The 27,893-nt window shown below is 38.0% G+C and overlaps 2 protein-coding genes across 3 annotated transcripts in view; one reads left to right on the top strand and one right to left on the bottom strand.

The window, feature by feature from the left end:
- The window catches only part of fam110d (family with sequence similarity 110 member D), a 13,728-nt gene extending 9,134 nt beyond the window's left edge, over nt 1–4,594 (top strand). Inside the window, exon 2 of the mRNA XM_088409423.1 lies at nt 1,596–4,594. Coding sequence (XP_088265549.1) covers nt 2,011–3,276 — 1,266 coding nt within the window. The 5' untranslated portion in view covers nt 1,596–2,010 and the 3' untranslated portion in view covers nt 3,277–4,594. The remainder of the gene's footprint in view (nt 1–1,595) is intronic.
- Nucleotides 4,595–17,312: 12,718 nt separating this feature from the next.
- Nucleotides 17,313–26,415, bottom strand: LOC148426209 (uncharacterized protein C1orf232). 2 transcript variants are annotated; one of them, XM_088409294.1, is made up of 6 exons: nt 26,353–26,415; nt 20,813–20,889; nt 20,516–20,715; nt 18,876–18,956; nt 18,689–18,795; nt 17,313–18,076 (listed from the first exon to the last, which is right to left on the bottom strand). In XM_088409294.1, exons 3-6 carry the CDS (start codon nt 20,594–20,596, stop codon nt 17,695–17,697), a joined length of 651 nt encoding a protein of 216 aa, XP_088265420.1. In that variant the 5' UTR covers nt 20,597–20,715; nt 20,813–20,889; nt 26,353–26,415; the 3' UTR covers nt 17,313–17,694. The 2 variants fall into 2 exon arrangements, with proteins under 2 accessions (XP_088265420.1, XP_088265419.1); XM_088409293.1 differs by lacking the exon at nt 26,353–26,415 and having other exon boundaries at nt 20,813–21,228.
- Between the last annotated feature and the right edge of the window lie 1,478 nt (nt 26,416–27,893).

The raw sequence follows: 27,893 nt of genomic DNA, 5'->3' as shown, positions 1-27,893 counted from the left end.
TCACATGAAAGGGAAAAATGTAGATAGCGCTGAAAATGAGAGTCTTTTTTCAAAATCTACCAACAAATATAAAAAGTAGTTTAAAAGATTTTCCAAACTAAGTGTCTAGTTATGGCTGAACTATTGATGATGTCATTTGTATTGTTTTGCCGCAGCGGCGAATTTACTAAACTAACATTTGGTAGGACACTAGCTAGACAACAAACATAGCGTCGGCCTTTTAGCAGACAATCCCATTGTGATTCCAATGCACACATGCACAAACTAAATACAGACACATGCTGAGCCGTCCATAAATATGCCCGTAATAAAAGTGGCGTGATTGAAGCACGTCTGTTTCACGCAGCCTGGAGTGTTTCCCTGCGAAGCTTTGTTGTGGTTTCGTCGTTTCAAAAGAGATCCTGTTAAACAACACCATGAAATATTTATTGTTGCCCTATTTTATTTGAGCAGCACTCAGCTTGGTAATGGCTTTGGTGGTATGACTTTGACTGTAACTAAGTACGGAAATTCCACATTTTATACATTTATACTGTGTATATACTCTACATACAAGTATGTTTATATTTACGTAAATATCTATAGTCTATATATATATATATTATACAGTATATATATATATATATATATATATATATATATATATATATATATATTATATATATGTGTGTGTGTGTGTGTGTGTGTGTGTGTGTGTGTGTGTGTGTGCTTACATATACTTTGGACCCCTGCCATACGAAATTAATCCGTTGGTATCGTACGGCAAAATCCTCGGATAGTGGACACTAATAATCTATGATAATTGGCTAATGCATATAAAACCCCAGGTAAAAACATCAAAATTGTATATACATCTGAAACATTGGTAACAAAATAGAATAGCAAGCGCTACTTATATATAAAATCCATGTATACGATTAAATAACATAATAAATAAAAATTATATCAAGGATTTATTTACCTTTGAAAGACGTGGCTTGAGTTTGTTATTGCAATATTCCCTAGCGAGTGTAGCCTAGCCTAGCCTAGCCTAGCCTAGTCTTCTTTATATTTCTTGATTATCTCCAGCTTCGTTACCATATAAATCATCTTCTTACTTCTCCCTTTAACATCACGAGCGATCTTGGGACCCATGGCTAGCCCATTCAAGTTTGAACTAGTAAAATGCACGATAAATACGATATCGTACGCACTCACAAGAGAGCAAGTCTTTAGCATGTCACACACACATATATACATACACACACATACACACATTTTAGTAAATAAAGAAATAGTCTTTCACTTATATAGGACTTTTAGTGCTATTGTTGTGGCTATTATTAAATTACCTTCTCTACACAGTCAGCTTTCAGTTGATTTTCCTAATTATTGTCTTTGATCTCGTTCCACGATTATTCAGGGACGTGTTAGCCACGTGTGTAAAAGTTTACACACGATGTTTATGTCTGACATATGCCAACTTGGCATGGCAGCCTGCTGAGGACATGCGGTTAGCTCCTGCTTTAAATAAGCACGGGCAACAATAGCGGCGTCTGCCATCTGCTCTCTCACCCAACTAAAACCTCCTCCTCTCTTTCCCCGCGTTTCCCCAGGGTCCACACAGGTGAGGCCACCGTGAAAGATCTCGGCTCATCTGTCAATCGACGTGTCAAGTGTCCCGGTGCCGGGTGCAAACAAGTCGTCGGGAGGGAAACCGTCAGTGAGGGAAAAAAAAAGCCGGCTTTCAAAGAGCACCCCGCTTGCTATTTCGGCTGCGCCGTGGCCAGGGAGTGTCTCGTTTGGGAGTGAAAGGGCCGCCCGCCTTTCCGAAAGACTGTGTAAATACTGGATATCAATTAGCCTAAGCGCTAAGATTACCCCCCTCTGAAAAAAGACACCAAACATAAACGCTGCGGTTTCCTCAAATGCTACCTTCCAGTTTCCTGGAATGAAACGAATGCGTTGAAGGAACGACGGCACCGAAAAGGGGCAACAGATTGGATGTCTTTCCTATCCTGTTGAATCAACATGAAACCGTTGACCCCCATTGGATCCCCATCCCCTCTGAGGCTCCTCAACAAGGGTCCGGACTACCTGCGGCGGCAGATAGATGGCGGGGGCCACGGTCGAGCGGTTAGCGCCGTGGAGAGGCTGGAGGCGGACAAGGCCAAGTATGTCAAGAGCAAGCAGGTCATCAACACAAAACAGGAACCCGTGTTGGTGCCGTGCGCCACCCCGCCGCCGCCTCGCAGGGCGTTGAGCCCTCAACTCCCTCCGCGCCGTTTATCCACCACCCCCTTCTCCACTCTCTCAGGATCTTTCACATCCAGGGACGAAAATGAAAACGACGACTCCAGGAAAGAGAATCAACTATGTTCCATTGACTTTGAGGCTCATAACAACGTGATCAACGGGAAGACCAGCCCCATAACACCTAGGTTTACCACCCTGGTGGCACCACACAGTGCACCGGTCCTCCGCAGGAGTACCGGCAAACGCATGCTGAGACCTGATTCGCTCGTCATCTACCGGCAGAAGAAAGAGTGCAAGAATCCCTCCGGAGAGAACGGGAGTGTGGAGTTGAAGGGATACAGTTTTGTACGCCGCCTCTTTCAAGGCTCCATGAGGGAAAAGAGTAGCGGGGGAGTCCACAAGATGGTCATCGGCGAGGAGAAAGCGCCTTCGCGGGACGGAGACTCTCGCATGTCGTGGACTAACGATAAGGATACAACAGACGGTGGGCCGGGAAGCAGAAGGTCTAGCAAAACAGACCAGGAACATAGTACAGGATCCGTCACCAGCCCAGGTTTGAGCCCCACACTAGACCAGACCAATGGTGGATATAAAGGTACCCCCGATGATGAAATGGATGACAACAACCCCTGGAGAAGGGCCTTGCCGCATCCATCGTCAGGCAGGACCAAGTTTGGGGGGCTGCACCGTTCTAAATCAGACCTGCATCTCCGCTGCTCTGTAGACTGGTCTGAACAGGAGCAGTTTTTTGACTTTTGCGGCCTGGACGCAGACCTGATCGACCGCCTTGGCCGGGAGAACTTCCTGTCTGGCGCCAGCTCCATAGACACCCTTTCACTGGCTCTGCGTAGCATCGCCGGGGACGGCGGCACAGAGCCCAGCGAGTTTTCCCGCCACTCCGGAGATGGGTTGTTTCAGGAGGAGCTGGCTGAGCAGCCCCCCACTGGCGTGTCCATCATCGAAAGGAATGCCCGGGTCATAAAGTGGCTCTACGGGTGCAAGAACGCTGCTCGCGAGGGACCCAAAGAGTCGACGGTGTGATCCAAGACCCTTCTCCATTCGAGGACTACAAACTCTCTCTTCGGCACATCGTTCGTTTCATTACTTTGGTTGTCGCTTTGCCAAAGGACTTCTTCAAGCTATTTATGGATCTCATGGAAATATCATCTGCAAATGGACTTATTCCAGATAGATAATCCTGAACAGAACTAGATTCTGAGCTAGTTGTTTAGGCACACAGCTATCACTGTCTGCTAGTCATGACACCAGGGACTATTTTGTGGAGAAATGCTGCGTGAAGTGAAACAGGAGTACCTCATTCAGAAACGTTTAGTTGAGAGCCTGTTGCTTTTCTTGTTTTGTTTTTCTTTGAAACGCAGGCGTTGGAAAAAAAACATGCAGGACACCCCTGTGGGGTTGTTAATGTACTGAAATGGAGAGAAAAGACGAGGTCGAGATACAGCTCTGTGTCCTCTTTTGATGGTATATTTGACTTTATTTTTGTATACACTGTCCTGATAATTACTTGTGACACCATCAAGTACCACTAAAGCTCCTATCCAACCGAGGGGAAAACTTTGGCAAGTTTCTGCAAACGTTTGCAACGTTTGACGAATGTCAAGAGATCAAGAGACGCTACCTTCGACTAAACGCTCACCGGTGTTCACCCCTCAGTGGGTTAGGGGCTTACAGATTAACGGGAACCTGTGAAAGATACTTTATACACCGGACATTTTATTTCCAATAAGCTTTCGTTACATCACGGTCACCGCTCACAAGCCCCTTTCACATTGCCAAGGTGCAACGGTAGCGCATATTTCGATAGAGCGGCTACAGGACAGGCAGGCGACTTCGCAGGTTGACTTTAAACCACGTCCTCATTCCGCAACGGTACCATAAACATACCTTCCAGAGTCCAGTGTGAAAGGGGCTTAGAACAAAAGATAGTCATTATGTCAGCTGCTTAGTGATGAGCTGCATGTGGCGGTAAAGCCTCTAAGATAAACCACAGATTCTACCTCACTTCATCCATCACAGACTGTCTACCAATAGGTCAATTCTGTGGTATGGACAAATGAAACGCAGACCCTGGTTCTTCCAAGGTATGTCGAGGGGTTGGACTAAGGCTCTCACATGTGACTAATGCGATAAATTAACTTAAAGACTCACAACCTTGATGGCTTCGCCCTTATTTATATTCTCCCAGGCACACTCCTTCAACTGGATCTACGTTTGGTTGCATGTTTACAAAACGGATGTTTTTTATTTGTAACGGCTCTACGTGAAATACTTCTTTTTTTTTTTTTACTCCAAAGAGATGTTTGTCATGGACATGGAAAATAAATGAAAATAATGATTAGATTTGTCTCTCTCTGGTTTGTTTTGGGACTGTAAAATGGAGTCCTGGTACCTAGCCTTGGGGAAGACCTTCAGACACTAAAGCTCCTATCACTGTAAGGGGCAGAGGTCAGGGTTCATTCGGGGCCATCGCCGGTCACGGATGTCACCAGATGGTGGGCGAGACGTCTACCCTTGTCGCAAGGAAATTTTGAGCATCCAAGGACCGTCTCACAATGTCTGGCAACCGCCGGTGGTCCCAAATCAACCCCAACGAGCTATGTTTGCAGACACTTAGTCCTCAGAGGAATCCGAGCTTAAGTAACGTATGAAAAACCAGATTCTCCAAATTCTCCAAAGTTCTCCAGAAATCTTAGATATGTCTGCAGACTAAAAAATAGTAGAAAACAATGTTTTCCTTAAGGCGTTTCAAGGATCCAAACATCTGGATTTGTACTCTCACTACACACTTGTTTGTTTTAATGACAGAAAACATCAACCTTAGTCCATCTTTTCCTAAAAGCAAGACAATTAGCCTCTTGTGTCTGCCTCACTGACTTTCTGCCTGCTGTGTGACATCCTGTTTTGGGTTCAGAGGACAAACTTTAAACATATGCTCATGTTTTGGGTTTGGCATTTTTTCTGCCTTCCATCTTTGTCTAGTTTCTGGTGCCTTGAAATTAAACATGAGACCAGCTAGCGGAGGACAATTCTTGTTGTATAATTGCAGGGATGGGCAGTGCTGAGCTAGCAAAGTTCAAGGCAACTAAAACACTGAAAAGTCTGCAACAAACCTTTCAAAGCTGCTGATGTGTGTTTCCCTTGGTGTAAAACCTCCACAGGGGGTCTAAAGACTTACTACCTCAGCCAATTATGATGCCGCTAATGAGAAAAGTCTCTGGAATCCATTTGTCACGTTCCACTTTCTGGTGGCACACATCCAAAAGGTCAGTTTACAAACATCCAAGTGGTCTCACACTGTACCCATGCATTCCGTCACCGTTTTTTTTCCCTTCCATTCCCTGGGGAGTCATCATAATGTGTGTCAGTGATAGTCTGCCCTCTGAAGTGTGTCAAATCTGGCCTACTTCTTCTGCACCGGTTGCTGCAGCAGACACAGGATGTCTATGTGGGCTTCTTCTGTCAGGGACAGACATGAAAGACCCCGAAGGACAGTCAAATAGACACACTACTGGAAAAGATCTTCAGTAGAGAAGAATTCCAGAAATTTGATCCGTAAAAGTTAATGGTCAGAGGAAAAGACTTGATCATGAATTCCACGATATAATCAATCGCGACTATCACTGAAAGTTGTATGGGTTCCAGTTTCTAACCTAGTAGTTTACAAAAGGTTCGCTTTTGGAAAAAGGTCAGAAGAGTCCATCCTTTCCCACCCTTTTAGGACCTTTTCATTGGAGTCGTTCAGCTTACTTGCTTGTTAGCTTGTTTCAAAGAGAGCAGCGTATTGACTTTAGGCATCCGGATCTATGTCAAGAGGTTTTTTTTTTTTACTATATCAGGAGTCACCCCGTTACCACCTGTAGCAAGCCGAACTACTTCGTTCACAGGAGTCAAGCTCCGGTCCTCGAAGGCCAGAGTCCTTTGTGTTTTCCAGGTTCCTCTCCTTCCTTCATAATCTTTTGAACCGGGTGTGTTTGAGAAAGGAGCCTAAAAACCTGCAGGATACCGGCCCTCGAGAACAGGACTTTGACACCTATGACTTAGTTGAAACTTGGGTTTAGATGACAGCAAAATTTCTTTGGAAATTTTGAAAAAAAAATGAGGATTATGACTGGGAGAAAGAAAAAAAAATGCTGTTATGGCTACAAACTCAACTCTTGACTGGCAAGCTTGATATGAAGCAGACCAAACAACTGACAAGTGAGTCCAAGGTACGACGAGAACGATTATATAAGTAGCCGTGTCAGAAATTCCCTTAAAAATCCAACAGATGGATCACACCTGGAGAATGCAAACCCCCCCCCTGAAAAAAGGTTAGCAACTCCACCCTGATTGGCTGAAACTTTACTCTCAATGTTGGCAGCGGGGTTTCGGATAGCCAGAACCATCTCTTGTCGGTGTCCCATGACGGCACGGGGTCATAAATCATACGGGTGGCCCCTTTCATTGCCTTTTCTTTTGTATGTGACCTCTGGCTCAAGAGGAGGGGGAGAAAGAGGTCTCGGCCGGGTGAGAAACCTAAGCAGGACGTTGGGGTTACCTTGTACCGAAGCGGGGAGACAAGGAGTTTTGTCTTTATTAAACAGGTGGACTCAACCTAAAAATAACATTTGAAGCATTGTGTTTTGGTTCTGCGGCTCAACAAGGCTACTGTGGACCTTCCGGTTAATCCCAAGGGGTCAGACCTTTGAGAGTTTGCGAGCTCGAAAATTTCGGTGCAGAATGTCAGGATTTTGAAATTTGATAATAAATGCAAAGACCAAAAAAATAGTCAATATTTCCTCCAAAAAATTCCCCTGAGAGTTGACCTACATTGTGGTGAGTTGCATGTTTACACAACCGACCACCCAACAGTTATGCTAGCACGCTAGCTGGATTAGCCTTTCAGTTTCTTAGGAGCGAAAATAAAGAAGGAAAAAACTTTACTAAGACAAAGTCAGCATTCATTGACGTCTCCGCCGCTCAGACTCCGACAGTAGCAACCAAATTAAAACCGCCGTTTGTTTTCACCTGCTCATAACGCCCAAGACAAGGATTTACTGGAAAGAAGAATGTTCTCACTCAATGTAGGTCAAATCAAGAGTCTTACATACCACATTTATCCCGCTAAGCTGCCACAAAAAGGAAAGAATTTAGCTAAAATAATATTTTAGCTCAAAAAGGGCCCTTCTGTTTAGTTTAGCTTTCAGGGTCACAGAGCGGACATGCTAAAGCTAGCTAACAATCACCTTGTTTCGCCCATTGTAGGTCATTTTTTCCTTAACAAAAAGTAACTAAAATGGATGAGCTGTAGTTTGTTTTCACAATGGATTACGACAACATTGCCATTAAACGTAACATTTGAAATAACAATGGTGGAAAACAATGTTATAAAGAATACAGATTCACTCTGAAAAAACAAAAATAAATTGTGTCCAAAGGACACGCTAAAACTTGGGTGTCAAACATAGGGCCCGTGGGCCGGATACGGTCCACATAGAGGTTCAACTCGGCCCACGAAATGGTTTTCAAATCACCGTAACTCCTGAGCCGTTTGCGCTAACAACTTCATTCCAACGGATTTTGAAATCAGAAAAACTGAGCTTTGTGTCGATACCACATACGCTATGGTAGATGGCATGATTTCAAGTGTTGGGGAAGCGGAAGCGGTGCCTTGTCCCGGTGAAAGATGCTGGATGTATCTAATTATGTGTTCTAAAATATGCATTTTATGAAGGAATGGAAAAAATGATAATGGAAAATGTCCATTTATGTTATAAAAGAAGACCAAACACGCCTTTTATTATTACCTTTATTTATGTAGTTGTTTTTCAAAAATATATATATAAAGTTACCCCCAACTGCCCGTGATGAATCTAGACACCGCTGATGCGCATGCAAAAATTTACATATAATTGATTGTTTGTAAATGAAATGATTTTTCGCTGAATGGATTTTCCGCCATGCGGCCACTGAGCTAACATAACTGCGCTAAAACTAGCAAACATGAGCCTTGTTTTTGCCTCTGTAGGTCGTTTTTTGGCATTTAAAGAAAGTAACTAGAAAAAGGTACGTTGTCTTAGATGTTTTTCAAGTCGTTTCACAGCATTTTCACAGTGGCTTAAAAAAAAAAAAGATGACAGCAGTAAGTTTTGAAAATTTGCGAATTCAGAAGAAGATTCACAACAATGGTGGAATACAGTCTGTTACGAGGAATAAAGATGCATTAAAAAAAAGTTGGGATTTAGTTTTTGTCTTTAAACCTCCGGAAACAAAAGTATTTTGAGAAACGTTAAAAAAAATGCAATTCAAGAACCATTAAATGTCCGTTTAAAATGTCTTTTATAATCTGAAAAGTTTAAACCGAGCTCGGCGACATCGTCGAGTGGGCCGCGTTCCCTTTCGCTGCTGCTAATCCGGTTATAAGAAAACATTGCCGCCCGGAGCCTAGGTGAAAACCTTTCGATCTCCGTGAAAAATCCATTTGGGAGCGCGACCAGCCTGCAGACAGACTGACTGAGTCCAGGCTCAGACTTTATGTTGACCATGCTTGAGGTGAAAAGGGACAAAAAAAATCATGTTACTAGCGCTAGCTTAAGGCTAACTAGCATTCAAGACAGAGTAATTACTGCATTTCTAGCTGCTGCCGAGAGAAACCAAAGAAATCTTCTAATGACGCTGCCCCGTATTAAATATAAACTACACGGAGACGTTCGTCCAGACGGAGACGAGGAGGGAGGCAGTCTGTCGACTGTCGCTTTCTCAGACCTCCGTCCTCATCAAAGCCAGTCAAGTCACCGCACTTTTGGGGTTTGGCCACTCCCCGTCAGCGCCCGCTCGGGTCGCCGGGGCGAGGGAAGGCGCTCGGGATCGGCGCCGCGCAGGGCTGGACCTCCCCGGAGGATTTGCTCCGCGACTTAACCGCGGCGGGAGCCTCGCGTGACGCGTGCTGGCAAAACGGGGCAATTTGTTTTCACTGCATGGGCACTTAAAGGGACAGTGTGTGAGATTTTCATTCAAAAGGAATAGATTAAATAATTGTGAAGTTCGAAAACGTGCAAATGAATGTGCGTAAAGATCATCATTGGTGTATTTATCCTAAAATGACATTACATGGGGGGGTGGCACTTCTCTGGAGGCGGCCATGTTTGTTATAGCTACGGACAGAGGTAAACGCAGCACCTGCAGCACCCCCTGCTGTTCGGAAGTAAAAACGGACATTACATGGGGGGTGGCACTTCTCTGGAGGCGGCCATGTTTGTTATAGCTACGAACAGAGGTAAACGCAGCACCTGCAGCACCCCCTGCTGTTCGGAAGTAAAAACGGCCTAAATCTTACACAATATCCCTTTAAAGGGACAGGGTGTAAGATTTTGACTGTTTTTCATTAAAAAGGAATACATTAAATGATCGTAAATTTAAAATCTTGCAAATGAACGTGTTCTTAATGACCACCAGGGTTTTAACCAGGTTTTAAATATAATCGGTGTAGTTATTGAATTATATTACAAGGTGGGGTGGCACTTTTCCGGAGGCGGCCATATTTGTTGGGCGAAAAAATATTTTTTGTTTGTTTGTTTGTTTTCACAAGAAAAAACATGTGTAAAAACAATATTACATGGGGAAAATATCTTTAAGTGGTAAATAAGTAGTATTTTTCTCAAAGAATCAAAAAAATTAAAATAAAAAAGAAAACATTTTCTCGTGTATTAGAAAAAATAAACATTTAAAAAGCAGAACGAAAGAGGTGTATTTTTATTTCAGAAAAAAACTAATGTACGGTTAAAAATATGTGTAACTTTACATCAACAATAGCTAGTCTATTTTGAGAAAAAAAAAGAATATATGTGAAAAGAAAAAGTTCACAAAAGCAGTTATTTCGAAAAGTTGCCGTCTTTGAAAAAAGTTTCATTTTTCAAAAAAAACAACCCGAAATGAGCTTCGGTTTATTTTATATGGAAAAAAAAGAAGTCACTAGTAATCTGGCTACAAACCACACGCTTTCATACCTGATTATTCTTAATGACTTTCTGATTTTGGAGCCGTCAAAATGTTTGTATCATATCCTTAAATGACGACACAATGACTAAAAATAAATCTTGAGGTTGTTTCCGATTTTTAGACAAAATATTGCAAAAAATCATATCAAGTCATACCTCATATTAGAGGTCTTGCTGAGAGCTTTCTGGACCAATCATAATATCTATATTACATCCTTAAATGACTACATAATGACAATATGTTTATTGTATCAAGATTGTTTGCCATTCTTAAAAAAAAATGTAATAAACCATATCAACTGTACTTCATAATAAAGGCTGTGCTGAGGGCTATTATTTTAGTCTCTCCTATAGCCAAACATGGAAAAAAAATCCCATACAATTGAATTCATAAAAATGACTTAAAGACGTAAAAACACGTCTTTGGCATTGAATGAGTTCAATTTCCCTCTCGGGGCTTCCAGCTTGGAAGTAACACCGAACGTAAACGTCAGTTTGAATAGGATGTAATCGGAGCCTCCATTTCCAATGACGCATCAGACAAACAGGAAAGTATGTACACTCGCTGTCACGGCGAGGAACAATGCGCAGGAAGTCTGCTCCAGCCTGCGGCGTGGCGCGAACCGAGACGTCAACCCTCTTTAAGTTAGCCGCCGTCCTGCGGGAGGGACGGGGATCGACACCAGGTGTTTCTCTGCACCGTCGGGAAGGTGCGGCTGCAGGAGCGAAAGCTAATTGCCTCCAAGCGGAACATTCCGGAGAGCCACTCTAATTTAGAAACGGGAAATTGGGAAATATGCGGTTATTTAACGACATTAGTGCAAGTTCGGTCCTTCTCGAATTGTGGGGCGTAGAAAAAAAGGCTTTGCTTTTGTGATGTTTAGTGTAATTGCACATCTAGGGCACCAGGTGATGCTGTGGCGCACTCATGGTCAAAGTGTGTGTAGGGAGTAGAATTTTTTTAAATTACCGTTGACATTTTTTCTAATAATATTAATGATGAATGTGATTTATATAAAAATAAAAATACAGCACAATGCTTTGTACCTTTTTCTTCTAATTTTTTTAAGATATTATCGTAAAAGGCAACTTCTCGAGGCATTTTCACTCATTTTTCAAGGCCAGCGGAATATTGTGTGCTACGTCTTTGTAAATATGGGTGCAATCATATGAAAGATTGACTTCCATTCTTCAGTTAGAACTGATTTACGTAACAGCTGTGTTGTATATGTTGAAACACTGCCATCCAATGGTCACAGTTATCACTACAGTGCTCAATTGGCTTATATTAGATGAGCATTAGTCAAGGGTGTCAGCTACCCTCCATAAAAAAAAAACCTCGTGGTGTATATAGAGCTGCTACCCGTGGTTTTGTCACACAATGCATGATGGGTAATCCCGGCTCCGGGTTGCGTGGCACTGCCTTCTGTTACGACTATGCTAATAACGAGTTGACAATAAATATATTTTTTAAATATATTTTTTCCGGGACTATGATGCACTTTATTTTTTTCAGAATCAGAATAAGATATAACCTATATAAACCCATAAAAGTAAAGTTAACATTTGCTGAAAGTTTTTTTAAATGTTTTTTTTTTCTTTTGTTAATGTTGAAAAAGATAGAATTTTAGGTATTCTTATTTTTTCTTTTTTTGTTTTATGTGGATCATTCCTAAATGAATGAAGAATAAAAAAATATATATATTTAAAACAAAACAGATTGCAAAATATCCATACCTTGGCAGTCCAGCCATGCTGTAAAGGCCCAAATTCCATCTATTTGTGGACCTGACTGCAAAGAACAATGACTGGACCTTCTGACGGCCTCCGTCAACATCTCCGCCCGACACCCGGGACCTTTTCACCCGCGCAAACTGTCGCCACGCATTCCCACATCGCAAATAGACTGCCAGGAGACGCCGACAGCAGCAGGAGCGAGTCAATAAGATGCCTTTCGCTTCACAAAGATACTTGTGTGTATTTGAAGTTAGCATATGGAATTGCAAAGTATAGCGCTGCCTTGTGTAGCTCGAGTACTGAGGATTAGGATTGTATAGCATAGCATGGTGTAGCATTTCATAGCGCATCATAGCTTAACATATTATGCTTAGTTTACTGTTACATATTGTAGCATCACAAAGTGTAGCTTAGCAAAATGTAGCATAGCATAACATTATAAAGTAGCAGAACAGTGCAGTGTAGCAAAGTATGGCAATGCGTTGCATAGCATAAGATAGTGTAGCATAGAGTAGCATAACATAGTATAGTGTAATATAAATAATAAAGCATAGTGTAGCATTGGGTACCGCAACATCGCAGCAAAGCTTAACATATATTGTAGCATCACAAAGTGTAACATAGCATAATGTAGCATAGCATAACAATATAGTGTAGCATAGCATGGAATAGCATAACATAGCATAGTGTAGCATAAGGTAGTAGCAGAGCACAGTATAGTATAGCATAGTGTAGCCTAGCATGGCATGGGTATAACACAGCATAGCATAGCAATGTGTAGTGTAGCATAGCATAACATAGTAAATATTAGTGTAGCATGGCATAATGTAGCATAGCATTGAGAACCATAACATTGTGGTTTGTAGCATAAGGTAGTAGCACAGCTCAGTGTAAAACAACACAGTGTAGTATAGCATAGTGTAGCATTGCATTGTGTAGCATAGCATAAGGACTTAAGGTAGCAGCATAGCACAGTGTAGTATAGCGTAGTGTAGCCTAGCATGGCATGGGCATAACACAGCATAACAACATGTAGTGGTAGTGTAGCGTAGCATAGCATAGCTTAACATTGTAAATATTTGGTTAGCATAGTTTAGGAAAGCCTAACATAGCATAATGTAGCATAGCTTTGACAACCATAAAGTGTAGCATAAGGTAGCATAAGAACATTGTGTAGCATAATGTGAAGTAAGAGTAGCAAATATAGCAATGCCTGGCATAATATAGTGTAGTCATGTAGCATGGAGTAGCATAAGGTAGCATAGCACAGTGTAGTATAGCACAGTGTAGCCTAGCATGGCATGGGCATAACATAGCATAGCACAGTGTAGCATAGCATAATTTAACATTGTTAATTTTAGTGTAGCATGGTGCGTAACATAGCATATTGTAGCATAGCATTGTGAAAAAATAGCATTGTGTAAGGTAGTAGCATAGTAGAACAACACAGTATAGAGCGTAGCATTGTTTAGCGTAGTGTAACATATTTCATTCAAAAGCGTCGCACAGAGCCGCATAGCATAGCATAGTGTAGCATAAATCTAGCATAGCATAGTACAGAAAACGGGTAGCATTAAAGATAATAGTACACTGTAGTCCAACATTGTGTAGTACTATAACAAACTGTAGCATAGCACATCATAACATCGCACGGCGTAGTATAATGTAGCATAGCATCGTGTACCGCAGCATAGCATTGGCTAAACTAACATAACATACTTTGTGAGCTCAATTAGCATAACATTCCGTTTGGCTAATAAACAATTAAAATAAGGTGTAATGTTTAGATATGCTTCTGAAATGCTAATTTGAAACCGCAACCGCTGTTTGAGAGTCATTTTAATACAAACGTTTAATACAAACACGTTTTTTTTTCACGCTAAAATGCCAGTTGCAATTATACAACTATACAAACGTTATTTGTAATGTATCAATAAAGGTTTTAAACATGGCCTCAGTTTGACCCAGGAACAGATTATTTCAATTCCTACTGCTTTTCTTTTAAGTTTTCAGTGTGTGTGTGTGTGTGTGTGTGTGTGTGTGTGTGTGTGTGTGTGTGTGTGTGTGTGTGTGTGTGTGTGTGTGTGTGTACAGAAGCAAAGAAAAACATGTAGCGAAAGCGGCAGCTGTAGCAACATTAACCCGAGCACGACCACGCCACACTACTGACGACGGCCAAAATACTACACAATAAAATCAAATCACATCAAAATAAAACAAAGATTTTAATCTTGTGCGATAGTTTTATTTGCCTAGTATTTAACATCATTGTAAATAAATGAGTAGATTTCATTATTTTCTTTTATTTCTATAATAATAGTTTTTGACATTTATTTCGAGGTATAATTTATGCTTTATAAGAAAAATAAATAAAATGGATAAAGTGACAAATACTACAAGCACAATAAAAAAAATACTCAAGTAGGAAGTAATCACAAAACTACAATTAAGTAAAATTATGCTCCCGCCAAGGAGCCCATACTGCCACCTAGTGGCGTTTTATAGAAATAGTGTCAGGTTCAATTTTATGTCAAAGGTAACTTTTTTTTTTCCATAATGTGAATTTTTTTTCAGTCAAATATACCCAACTGGTGCAAGTGGTGGTTTTCATACCCGAGATCATGTGACATCATCAGTTTAATTTTTGGCTCATCTATCCCTAATCGTACAAAACCCAAAATAAAGAAATAGGTCTCGGAAAAGATGCCACCACAATTTAACAATAAATCATTTCATGTTGCAATTAATCTGCTCTTAATTCGAAAAGAAACCTCAACTCAACCTGTCACGGCGTTAAAAACGATTCAAACGGATGATTACCTGCAGAAATACTGTTAAAATCTCAAAAACGCATATCGTAAAAAAGGAAAATCGGACTTTTTCCACGTTGAAGGCGTGTGTTTGTGCGCGTGTGTGTTATCCAGATGTGACGTGAGTCACCAACGCCCACCGGGTCATACCTGAACGCCGTCAGACCTTTCCGTCGGTTTTCGCGTGCATGTGCCCTCTCGTACGCTGACATTTAGTCAGACAAAACAAGACATGCAGAGAAAAAAAAAAAAACAGCCGCCAGCTCGTTTGATTCACACCTTTCCCACCTGTGACTCATTTAACAAGCGCACGATGATGACATCATCAAGCCGCAAATCGCCTCACAGGTTTTGAGGTGTGAGTCCGCACGCCAAAACCGCCTTTTGGCCATGTGAACCCGAAGTCTCATTGGGAAAGGAAGAGGGGAAAAAGTCTTAGTTGCGACACAACAAAAGAAGAGCCAAATGGTAAAGGTCAAAGGGCACACACACATACCTTTTGGATGTCATGTGTGAAGCATTGAGTTTTTTCTCAAGAGGAAAAAAAGTAAAAACTTAATGCAGTAGTAAGCTATTTATTTATTTGTTCATTTATTCCCCTATTTTTTGTTTTACATACATCTTTTTTTATCGTATAGTATTTTTACATTATTACATTTAAATATTTGGAAATGATTTTTCTTTTCTTTTTTTTATTGTGTTTACCATTCGGTGTATTTTTTCCAAATATATTTGTATGTAATATTGTTGTATGTACTTTAGTTGGTCTTGTGTGGCACTCAGGTATTTTATTTTATTTCCACTTATTCTTTAAAATTATGTTGAATCATAAAACCTCATTGTCGGTTTCACATGTTATCACATTTAATATTTTTAAATATTTACTTTTTGTTATTGTTTTATTTTTTAAATTATTTTGTGTATTTTGTCCAATTATTTGTATTTTTTTGTATTTTTTATTATTATTTATTATTATTTTATTATTTTTTATTTTTTTGTATTTTTTTGTATTATTTATTGTATTACATTCATTGTCGGTTTCACATGTTATCACATTTAATATTTTTAAATATTTACTTTTTGTTATTTGTATTTTTTTTATTATTTATTGTATTACATTCATTGGTCTTATGTGGTCATTTGCATAAAATTTTACTTACTCTGAATGTACTTTAGTTGGTTTGTGTACCAATCAAATATTGAATTTTATCTACACATATAGTTTAAAAAAATGTTAGTATTTGAATTGTAAAAACATTTCAATCAATGAGGCAAGTATTTTGCATTTTACATGTTTTTACTACCACATTTTAATATTTTAAAATATTTTTTTGTTATTGTTTTCTTTTTAAAATGATTTTTTTTTATTTCCATTTTTTTTTTTTTATCATGTACATTATTTTTTTTATGTCGTAATTGGTGTAAAATTTTATTTACTAACTGATCAATTTATTTACACCTAATTCCTTGAAACATTTGTTCATAATCGTATATTTCGAGAAATAATGCAATTGGTCACTGTAGTTTTTGTGCCAGAAACACAATGCTGGTCATTTCTGACTTGAAAGGATGTGAGGCTGCAAAGGAAGCATTAAAAAAAAAAAAAAAAAAGTTTCGGATGACTGTACAGGAAGTCAAAAGAGGATGTGGGTGAAGCTGATCCGCTCCAAACGATACAAAGGACAAACAGGACTCAGATCAGTCGCTCACGCGAGAGGAGGAAATAAAGCAGACGGGCATGTTGACATGGTGAAGGCGAGTACTGCAGTAAAGGGAAACACCGCCCTCTAGTGGCCAAAGACATAATAGCATAATCATTGTTACCGTCGTCAAAGTTTACAAATATAAATGTACAAGTTAAAAGATCTAAATTGTAAAGATCTGGAAATTTTAATTTGAAATATTATGAAATAAAAATGATGAAGTCTAGACGAGCTGGACGCGAAATATCCTTAGTTAACTAAAATGTAAAAAAAAAAAGGAAAAACAATCCTTTGTAAAACAGAAAACGTGATGTGATGTGTCTTTATTATTTCGATTTTTGTACTTCACGCATCATCACTTCGTCCTAAAATTGTGCATTCATATTATAAAGAAAATCAAAACAACACAATCAATATGCGTGACACAATCAAAGCCAACAAAAAAAAAACAAACAAAATCCCAGAAATGTCAGAACTAGCAAGAATTGTTTTTGAACTATTTCTTTGGATTCACTGGCGATACCCTACTCAGTCCTACTGTACTCAGTAGAGGACATCCTGGTCTTTACAATTATTTTGAAAATAAAAACGCACATATTTATATATATATATATATATATATATATATATATATATATATATATATATATATATATATATATATATATATATATATATATATATATATATAAATGTATACATGAAAAAAAAATATATATTTATATATAAAAATGTATACATGAAAAAACTATGTGTATATATATATATATATATATATATATATATATATATATATATATATATATATATATATATATATATATATATATATATATATATATATATAGATAGATAGATAGATAGATAGATAGATAGATAGATAGATAGATAGATATACATACACACTTTTATAAATCTATATTTATATATACACATACAGTATAATGCATGTATACATATATATTGTTTATATATAAATACTGCACATACATATACGTCTATACCTATATGCATATATGAGAATAAAATGACATTATGCAACACGGTTTTGGGGTACTTTTTCCTTCATAGATATGCATGAAAATAATAAGTTTTCAACATGGATTGTTTTTAGAAAAATATTGGAAAAAACTCATCAAGCCATCCATTCGCTTGACTGCATTATAACTTTTTTGTTGTTTTTTTTTTACCTTTGAAATTGGCCGAATTCTCTTAGTCGGTTTTGGCCGGGCTGGCTCTCCTCAACTCGGCCAGTTTGCTGGTGACAAAGTTCCACTTGAAGGAGGCGTCCTCGCCGCCGGCTCCTCCCCCCAGCGCCACGTATTTGGAAAAGCCGTTGTTGCCGTCGCTCTCCCGCGGCTCCGCCTCCTCCTCGGCGCCGCGGTCCGCCTCCGCCCCCTCGGACGGCCCCGCCGCCACAGGCTCCTCCTCCTCCTCCTCGGGCGGCGCCGGCGCCCCCTCGTCTTCTTCCGTCGTCGCCTGGCGGGCGGCGGCCTCCGCCTGCTTCTTGGCGGCCCAGTTGGCGGCGAAGCTATCCCAGAATCCCGTGCGGCGAGCAGGCCTTGGAGGCCCCTCTGGCTTGACTGCAAGTGGACTGAGATTCATGTTACCAAAATGGTCACCAGGTATTCGAGTTAATTAGTAGAATTATTTATTATTATTATATTATCACTTATTCCTGCATTATTATTTTTATCTTATTATTTTGTAATTTATGGTTAAGTTGCAAAAATAATTGTATTTATTTATCTTTATTATTTTTTCTTTTTTTTCCGTTTTAGATTAAGCTGTAACCTATACAAACATTGTAATAATGACCAGTTGTTGAAAGTTTATTCATATTGCTTTTTCTTTTGTTAATTTTAAAAAGGATAGAGATTCAGGTATACTTAAAAAAGTTTTACACATGATAATCTTCTTCATAGTCAGCGCGTCGAGTGCGGGGGGGGGGGCAAAAATGTCCTCTTTCCTGGGGAGGTTTGGCAAAATATAATTGAGAAGCACGCCTCAAAAAAAGTCTGAATGTGAGGTCCATCAAAACGGTCTCCACAAGTACAAGACATCCCCACAAAGACAGTAAAGTTTCTGTCCCCACTATGTCAAAAAACAAGAAAATACACACACAAACACACACACAGTAAAGTTTCTGTCCCCACTATGTCAAAAAACAAGACAATACGCACACACACAGAATATAGTGACTCACTGGTCAGCGATTGGAGGACTTTGTGTCTCTTGCAGTAGTTGGTGCTCGTCATCTTTATTGAAGAGAGCCGACAGTCTGTTCCAGCTTTTAGACCCCGCCCCTTGCATCTGGAAACACAGACAGGTGTGCAAAAGGGTCAAAGGTCAAAGAAGACATTCACATTTGGCGTAACATTTATTCGACGTACTTTGCGGGCCAGCTGGGAGACGACAGTCTGTCCTTCGTCTTGCTGGACGGGACTCATCATGTCTTCTTCCGCCTCGCTCACCTGAATCATGGGATGCCACCCGGTGGATGAAAAAAAAACTACATGGAAACGTTTCACAAAATATTATAAAGCTATCAACGGTGGACAGAAAGAACCAGACTCGTCGTTTGTGTCCACTTTTGTGGACATTGGCTTTTGGTCTATAGCTTCTGAATGATACTGGCTAAGTGTTAGTGCTGAGTCCTGCTGTACTCACTCGAGGACATCCTAGTATTTCAAATCACAGCTCATGTGTTAGGGTTGGATTCCATTACTAATTAATTGGCAAGGTAAGAAATTACTTTTGGTAATTACGCACTAAGTAATTTAGTAATTGATTAGGAAATAAAGTATTAAGATAAATGATTAATCAGTTACTTTGGATATTAAGTCCTATAGTAATTGCTCAGTAAGTAATCGATTGTTTTAGGTTTTTAAGAACGAAGGTAATCAATTACCTTATTACTATCAATCACTTTAGTACTTTTGTACTTAAAGTAATTGATCACTTTGGCAATTCCACAGTAGTCAGTTACTTGAGTACTTGATTTCCAATAGTAATTGATTACCTTGGTACTTCAATGTTTAAGGTAATCGATTCCTTTAGTGCTATCGATTACTTTAGTACCTAAAGTAATTGATCACTTTGGCACTTAATTACAAAGTAATTAGTTACTTGAGTAAACCTTATCAAGAATCGATTACATTGATACTTTTTATTTAAGGAAATCAATTCCTTTAGTACTATCAGTTACTTTAGTCTTTTTTTTTCTTACCTAAAGTAAATAATTACAGCGTAATCAGTTAGCTGAATACTCAATTTTCTAAAAGAATTGATTACTTTGGTACTCCATTATTTAAGGAAATCGATTCCTTTAGTACTTTCGATTACTTTAGTCTTTTTGTACCTAACAAATTGATCACTGGCACATAATTATTGAGTATACTTGAATAATCAATTTTCTGATGTAGTTGATTACCTTGGTACTTCATTATTTAAAGAAAACGGTCCCTTTAATACTATTAACTACTTTAGTATTTTAGTATCTAAAGTAAACACATTGGCACTTAATTACAGATTAATCAGTTACTTGAATCCTCAATTTTCTAAAGTAATTGATTAACTTGGTATTTTGCAATTTAAAGATAACTTTTTAAAACTAAAATAGCCAACAAGTTTGGCGCTTTAATTACCTAACTAATTACTTTCGGACTTAATCATCCATAGTAATCTATTACCTGCGAATTCAATTACCAAAATTAATTAATTACTTAATTTTGTAACAACTATTTTCCACTCTTCATTAGCCAAACACTTGGAAGCATTTCAAAAGAATGAGTTGTGAATGAAAGTCTGGAGTCATATAAAATACCCTGCACAGTTAAATCTTCCATGTCCTTCATAGTAACCCATTGAGTGCCAGTGACGACTTTAGACGTCAAAAATCCCTTTTCACAGCGACCGAGTTAATAACGTTCGCATTATGATCGTCGCAACGATATCAACTTGAATCGAGCTCCGTGGCATTTGATTGCAAGGTGTACCTAATATTATGGGATGGCCATTTCTAAGCGAGTACCTCTTCGGCCGAGTCGTCCACGTACTCCGGGTCGAGCGTCTTCATGACTTTGCTCTTATAAAGCCTCCACAAAGGATTCATGCTTGGCCTGCTGGGGTTCCCGCTTCACTTCCTGTTGCTCCTTTTCGCCTTCATCAAGCGGTCAGCAGCAGCAGCCAGCCGGACCGAGGCCTGGAGCAAAGCGTCGAGACCGCGTCTACCTGCGTGGACACACACACACACACACACACACACACACACGCACGGTGAGTGGGTGAGGGAGTGACGGTCACGCTTGAGGACGCCTGCCTGGGTTACCTGGAAACAGGTGTGGATTTCCTCATGCATATTTCACAGAGGCTCCCTTCCACAGCTCCATTGTCAAACACCAATGGCTCCAGTAACACACACACACACACACAAAGTACAATACCCACAAAATAAACATCATTCAAATCATACGTCAACAGTATAACTGTGATTCATAAAACGCGGCGCACATAGCATGAGTAGCACACAGTTCCCTCTAGTGGTACAAAAAGGAATCATCATCTAGTGTTCAGTTGTCTTTAACTTTGAACTTGGATAGATTTGCGTTTTATCTTTAATTACTGTTTGCTTTTTTTTTTTTTGTTCATTGTTTACATATTTTACCCTCGTATAGCCTCCTTAGACCCAATTTATTCATTTGTGTCCCCAGTAGTGGACATTTTCTTTTGAGCTATGTCTGTTGCAGCGTGTGTGTGTGTGTGTGTGTGTGTGTGTGCGTGTATTAGTGAGGTTGCTCTCACACACACAAGTGTGTATATACATATATATTAGTGATTTAGATTTTATATATATATATATATATATATATATATATATATATATATATATATATATATATATATATATATATATATATATATATATATATATATATATATATATATATATAGTACACTCCATTAGAGATGTTTTTTGGTCTATCTTTTTATAAAATTCTTTTTCTATCTTTCAATAGAGTCCCAGTGTGCTCCGACGAGGACGTCCAGACCTTTCCGATGACGTCTCATGTTTTTCCGTGGTATGTAATTAGCTTTGCTGGGATTTTATCTCAGTGGACAGTGGACAAAAAAATGAAACGGCTGGTTCACAAGAAGCTATTCAAGAAGAACTGCTAAGGTCTTCCAAAAATCCTAAATCGACCACCATCTTGTTTCTGATCAACACTTGGGAGTGTATTCAAATGTAGGTGCTGAAAGTTGGAGCCACTACACGCTAAAACTGCGTCTTGTTGATGTTTAACCCTGATCTACTTTGAGGATGTTTAAGGTGAACATGAATTATGGATGCGCACACACCCAGAGACACATGCGCACACACGCACGCGTGCATATGCGACTGAGACTGAGAAGAGATCCGTTTTCAAAGTGGAAATGACACGCCCACTCCTTCACACATAACGTTGGCCTACATACAGGAACCCAGTTAGGAATTAGTATACACAGTATGTGTGGAAAAATGTATTTCACAAATTTATTTATGACGTAGTTTCATAGTAAGTGCCCTAAACCTCCGTTAGGTGGCGTAACAATCCCATGCATTGGTCAACGCAGCGTCAAAGAAGTACAGTACAATTTACTCAACAATGTTATTTTTAGCTTTTTTATGAACCGAATAACATTGAATCCATCTGTAGTTTTTATTTTTAATGACCAAGTGAATTGGATACGATTTTAAATGTATATGTCTAATGTTTATAATGCAGTAAAATGTTTTGAATGGTTATTTCGGTTTTTGTCTTATTTTGCCCATTTAAATTCATTGAAAATTTTGCTTGACTCTTGAAGTAATATTGACTTTATCAATAAATTTAGGCTTAATTAAAACAATTAATACCAATGCATTTTAAAGTTAACTTTTGGTCATTTATTCACAAGTTTTAAGCGGAGTGAACATTTAATTTTAAATAAATCTTCATCTTTAACACTACAATAGGTGTTTATCTAATTAAAATCATTGTAATGATTATTTACTAGTTCTTTTCTGTATTTTTAAAAATTTAAACACATTTAAACATTTAAACACATTGTGAAGTTTGCTTGATTCTTGACGTATTATTTGACTTCACCGATACATTTATTTATTATTTAAAATTAGAAATAAGAATACACTTTTTAAGTTTAATGTTGGCCATATATTCACATCTATTACAATATTACATAGATTTTTTATTCTTTTATTTTTTATTAGATTTTTGCTTGCTTCCTGAAGTATTATTTGACTGCACCAATACATTTACTTTTATTCCCAACAATAAATAACGCAATTTTAAGGTTAATATTGTCCATATATTCACATTTGAACTATAACGAATATTTAATATTTTCTTCACCGTAACAGTAATCTTGGATATATTTATTTGATGCAAAATTACCTTTTATAATCATGATTGTCGTTTCCAGAACCCGTTTATAAACAGAAAACGTACACCTATTAACGAGAAAGGAATCCCCTTTTTTTTCTTTTTTTTTTCTTTTGCTGCACTTACTCTGTTGACCACTAGAGGGCTTCGGCGCTTTTCTCCAGTGTGCTTAACAAGGGACACAACGTACAGAACACAGTGTCCTTGAAATAGGGCCATACCTCGAACATGTTATTTATAACTTTGCTTTGTATTGTATCGAATCATGGGACTCAAATTACTTTTAAAGTATGTCGCTAAAGTTGACCTACTAAACTAAATATTCCATAACATACAGTCTGCAGCCGTCAGCTCTTCAGAAGATCTGGTCCACTTTCTCTAACGGGGTACTGATGTTCCTGGAGGTACTTGAAGGGACTTGAGGGAGTACGTAAAATTTTAAAAGGATTTTCGCAGGTATCAGTAAAGGTAATTTAAGTCTTTGTAATGCCGTGATAAGTACATGTTTTCTTTTCAAATCAAGAGCAAACTAACTGGAACATTATGCAAATTATTGCTAAATTGTGAAGAAAATAAATACTTTAAAAATGAAGAAGATACTTCTTTTTTAGCGCACAGATTTGTATGTTGAACTCACATTGTGCATGTAAAATAGACAAAAGCAATTATGCTATCAGGCTAATGAATTATGTTACTAGGCTTATGTTAAATATTTGACACAAAATACAAATAGCAGCAAATGTTTCTGTCAAGCGCTGTATTTTTCCACCATTATAAGCCGCACAGGAGTATAAAGCGAATCAAAAGAGATTTAACAAAAACATATTTTTGTCACGTCTAGGTTGCACCGAACTACAAACTGCAGACACTCCGATTTTTTTTTAGAAATATGCACCAACATAACAGTAACGTGCTTGATTGTGTTACGTTTTCTGACATAGTTGATTACCTTGGTACTTCATTATTTAAAGAAAACGATTCCTTTAATACTATTAATTACTTTAGTATTTTAGTATCTAAAGTAATCACATTGGCACTTAATTACAGATTAATCAGTTACTTGAATCCTCAATTTTCTAAAGTAATTGATTAACTTGGTATTTTGCGATTTGAAGATAATTTTTTAAAACTAAAATAACCAACAAGTTTGGCGCTTTAATGACCTAACTAATTACTTTAGGACTTAATCGTCCATAGTAATCTATTACCTGCGAATTCAATGACCAAAATTAATTACTTAATTTTGTAACAACTATTTTCGACTCTTCATTAGCCAAACACTTGGAAGCATTTCAAAAGAATGAACGTATTTTTCCACCATTATAAGCCGCACAGGAGTTGCGGATCAAAAGCGAATCAAAAGAGATTTAACAAAAATATATTTTTGTCACATCTAAGTTGCACCGAACTACAAACTGCAGACACTCTGATTTTTTTAGAAATATGCACCAACACAACAGTAACGTGCTTGATTGCGTTACATTTACTAGAAGTGAGTGCCCCCCCTGGTGGTGAGTAAAATATCAGTTAAAACTTTAAAGCAATGCTTTGATAGCATATTCTTCTCTATTATAGCATATCCATCTCGCTTTGTTTATTTGGATTTGCCGCTGGTGGCTAGTTGAAAAAACAGCGCTGGACTACAAGTGTTCAAAGCATGAGAAATAATTAGCATCTTATAAACCAAAATTTAGCGCATTTGTACAACATGTCCAATCGCAACGCAGTTACCAGGCAAGCTAGCAGCGAGCTTCTCGTATTTTCTTCTGTATCTTCTTTTGTCTACTTTCCATCAGTCTCAATTCGTTTGAGACACCACACTGCCTCTCACAGGTCAGTCTTGCTACTACTACCAAATATGGGCATGTAGCAGCGGGCTCGCTCACATTTTAGCCATCAGCTACGGCGTGTGAATTCTACCTTTAAAACTTGTCTATTTAGCAAGCGTGAGGTCATATGTACGGCTTCATTTATTGGTGCAGCTCATCCGTTAACCCTTGTGGCATTATTATTGAAAATTCTTTTGATTTTTCATGATATCATAAAAGAATCAATAGGGAAAAAAACATTAGAGATCTGAAATTTCCATCGGTTGATTAAAACATATAAAAATGTCCAAATCCAACAATTCTGACATTTCTATGTGATTGCAGCTGGACGTGCGAGATTTTGTGTATTAAAATAATCACTGTCCAAATTTTGGACCATATAAAACTATGATAATTACAGTTTTTGAGATGCCTTTTAATTGGATTGAATACGTTGATTTTCCCGCGATTTTTGCAACATTTTGCTGAGCGGTGATGAAATTATGTCAGCAAACAGAAAATTTGTGTACTAAAATAATAATAATAATTTTTTGTGTACTAAAATAATCACTGTCCAAATTTTGGACCATATAAAACCATGATAATTACAGTTTTTGAGATGCCTTTTAATTGGATTTAATACGTTGATTTTCCCGCGATTTTTGTAACATTTTGCTGAGCGGTGATGAAATTATGTCAGCAAACAGAAAATTTGTGTACTAAAATAATAATAATAATTTTTTGTGTACTAAAATAATCACTGTCCAAATTTTGGACCATATAAAACCATGATAGTTACAGTTTTTGAGATGCCTTTTAATTGGATTTAATACGTTGATTTTCCCGCGATTTTTGTAACATTTTGCTGAGCGGTGATGAAATTATGTCAGCAAACAGAAAATTTTTTGTTGACTTGTTTCACCTCAAGACAGTAGGTGGCAGTAGAGGCCAGTTAACGCTTATGTCTTGAAGTGTCATCATCACTTCACAGGTTACAAAGACAGACCATACCATTTTTCATTTCTTTTTTGGGCGTTAATAAATTTAACCTACATATATATCGATAAAACTGATGCTCTTGAACAATTTGAGCGGTTGAAGAGAAAAATATATTCATAAATAACTACTTAAAAGCATTTACAAAATAAGGTTTGCACAAAAGTTAATGAGGCTCATTGCATCGCCAAACGTTGTCAACATTGGAAAACATTTTGATTGTTAGTAAGCGTCTTGACATGTTGTCATTTTACACGCTTTAAAACATTTTAATAAGTTGCAGCTCTTGTAAAAAGCAACATTTATAAGGTGTGAGGGAACATTTTTTTCTTTCAAAGGCAGTAGCTGTTGCATAAGAGTTTGCACATGTAGATGCCTGAAGGCGCTTGTAAAAACCACCAGAGAAAACAAAAGGCGTGTAGTATGTACACAAGTAAAGGCACTCACGCACTTTGTTGATTTATATAACGTGAGACCTTTCACATAAAAAATAAGAAAACAAAAACGATTACATTTTATATCATAACAATTCGTGTAAATGGTGTTGTAAATATATTTATGTCCTCTGTAGTTTATGTCCTCAGATTGTAAATGTTCTCCTTTTAAAACTGACAATGACTGAGAAAGAAATGTTAACATCTTACCTTAAACAATCGCATTTCCTTGTTGCTTCAAAACACACAGGGCATGTCATTTTCTTGCAAGGTGCTGCCCCCTGCCTGTTTGTGATGTCACAAACAGATTACAACAGCCAGAAAGCCCAATATGATTGAGAATGTACACAAAAACGGGCAAGAAACACATATTTTAGCATGAATATTTGATATTTTTTCATCGATAATGTGAGACTAACTTAGACATGTTGTCAGTAGCTACGCTTATATATATATATAGTTTATATTTGATTTCCGATTTTAATTAATTCCGTGACAGCTAGCAAGCATCTAGCAGCAGTGAAGTTTTTGGGCTTGTATCACGAAGAAAAAAGCAATTAAAATTTGTAAGCTGATGTACTCATAAGTCAGATTGCTTTACTACATTATAATGCAAGGAATGTTCCATATCATCCAGCTGAAAAAGCAGGAAAGTTTCAATTTTTTCCTTTTACTGTTACTTATGTGAAAAAAAATGTCTATAAAAACAATAAACTGCCTTTTTCTCATGCATAGAGGGAACATAACGGAATTTGTACTTGTCAGAACACACTGTAGTCAATTACTAGCTTTGCTAGCGCAGGTACTGGTAAATATAGTGGTAAAATGAATTTTAAAAATTTCTGAGCTACAAATCTAAAACAATCAAATGACAATGTCAGCAAGTTTTTTTCACCACTGCAATTTTGAAACGTAACCCAAGAATACCCCTGGAGACATTAAAAAGGTCAAAGCTAGAGCTAGCTAGCATTTACCTTCTTCTTTTGTCGTAGTCAATTACTAGCTTTGCTAGCGCAGCTAGTGGTAAAATCACAATTACATCCGAATGTGTGATTGAACACTTGTAGGCCACAAATCTAAAACCAAATGACAATGTCAGAAAGTATGATTACACCGCTGCAATCTTAAAATGTTGTAAATCAAGGATGTCCCTATAGATATTAAAAAGGTAAATGCTACCTTCTTCTCTGTCGTAGTCAATCACTAGCTTTGCTAGCGCAGTTAGCGGTAAACTCACAATTACATTCAATTTTGTATATATGAAAAAATACTGCCATTTTGAAATGTTGTAACCAAGGACTTCGCTTGAGACATTAAAAACAAGGTCAATGCTAGCTAGGTTGTAACTGCTAGCTAGCCAGCTAGTATTTACCGTCTTCTCTCTTCAACATCAAAGTAAATCAATCTTAAGCAAGAATTTGTATTCTACAAGGCACACAGACATGAACCACAATTTTATTTTGTATTTCATAGAGAATTGGCTAAACAATACAGTGAAACTCAACACCTGATGAATTTTAACCGCACGTTAGCAAGTACGCTACAGTCACTTTACTACAGCATGTCATTACTTCCATGAAACTTGACACACTGGGTTTCTACTTTATCAACGAGGAAAAAAAGGACTTACTACACTGTAAATAACTACGTGTACTTTTTATAGGGCCCCCAAGCTACTGTAAACATACTGTAACAGTGCACATAAACTCACGGACTTTGAAATTCATTTGTCTACGAAACAAAGCAAACTT

This window comes from Hippichthys cyanospilos, chromosome 3 (genome assembly GCF_059441005.1).
Source record: "Hippichthys cyanospilos isolate Australia breed blue-spotted pipefish chromosome 3, RoL_Hcya_1.0, whole genome shotgun sequence".
In the NCBI taxonomy this organism is placed as follows: Eukaryota; Metazoa; Chordata; class Actinopteri; order Syngnathiformes; family Syngnathidae; genus Hippichthys; species Hippichthys cyanospilos.
The sequence above is the reverse complement of the archived record's forward strand: the minus strand, read 5'-3'. Positions and strand labels throughout refer to the sequence as shown.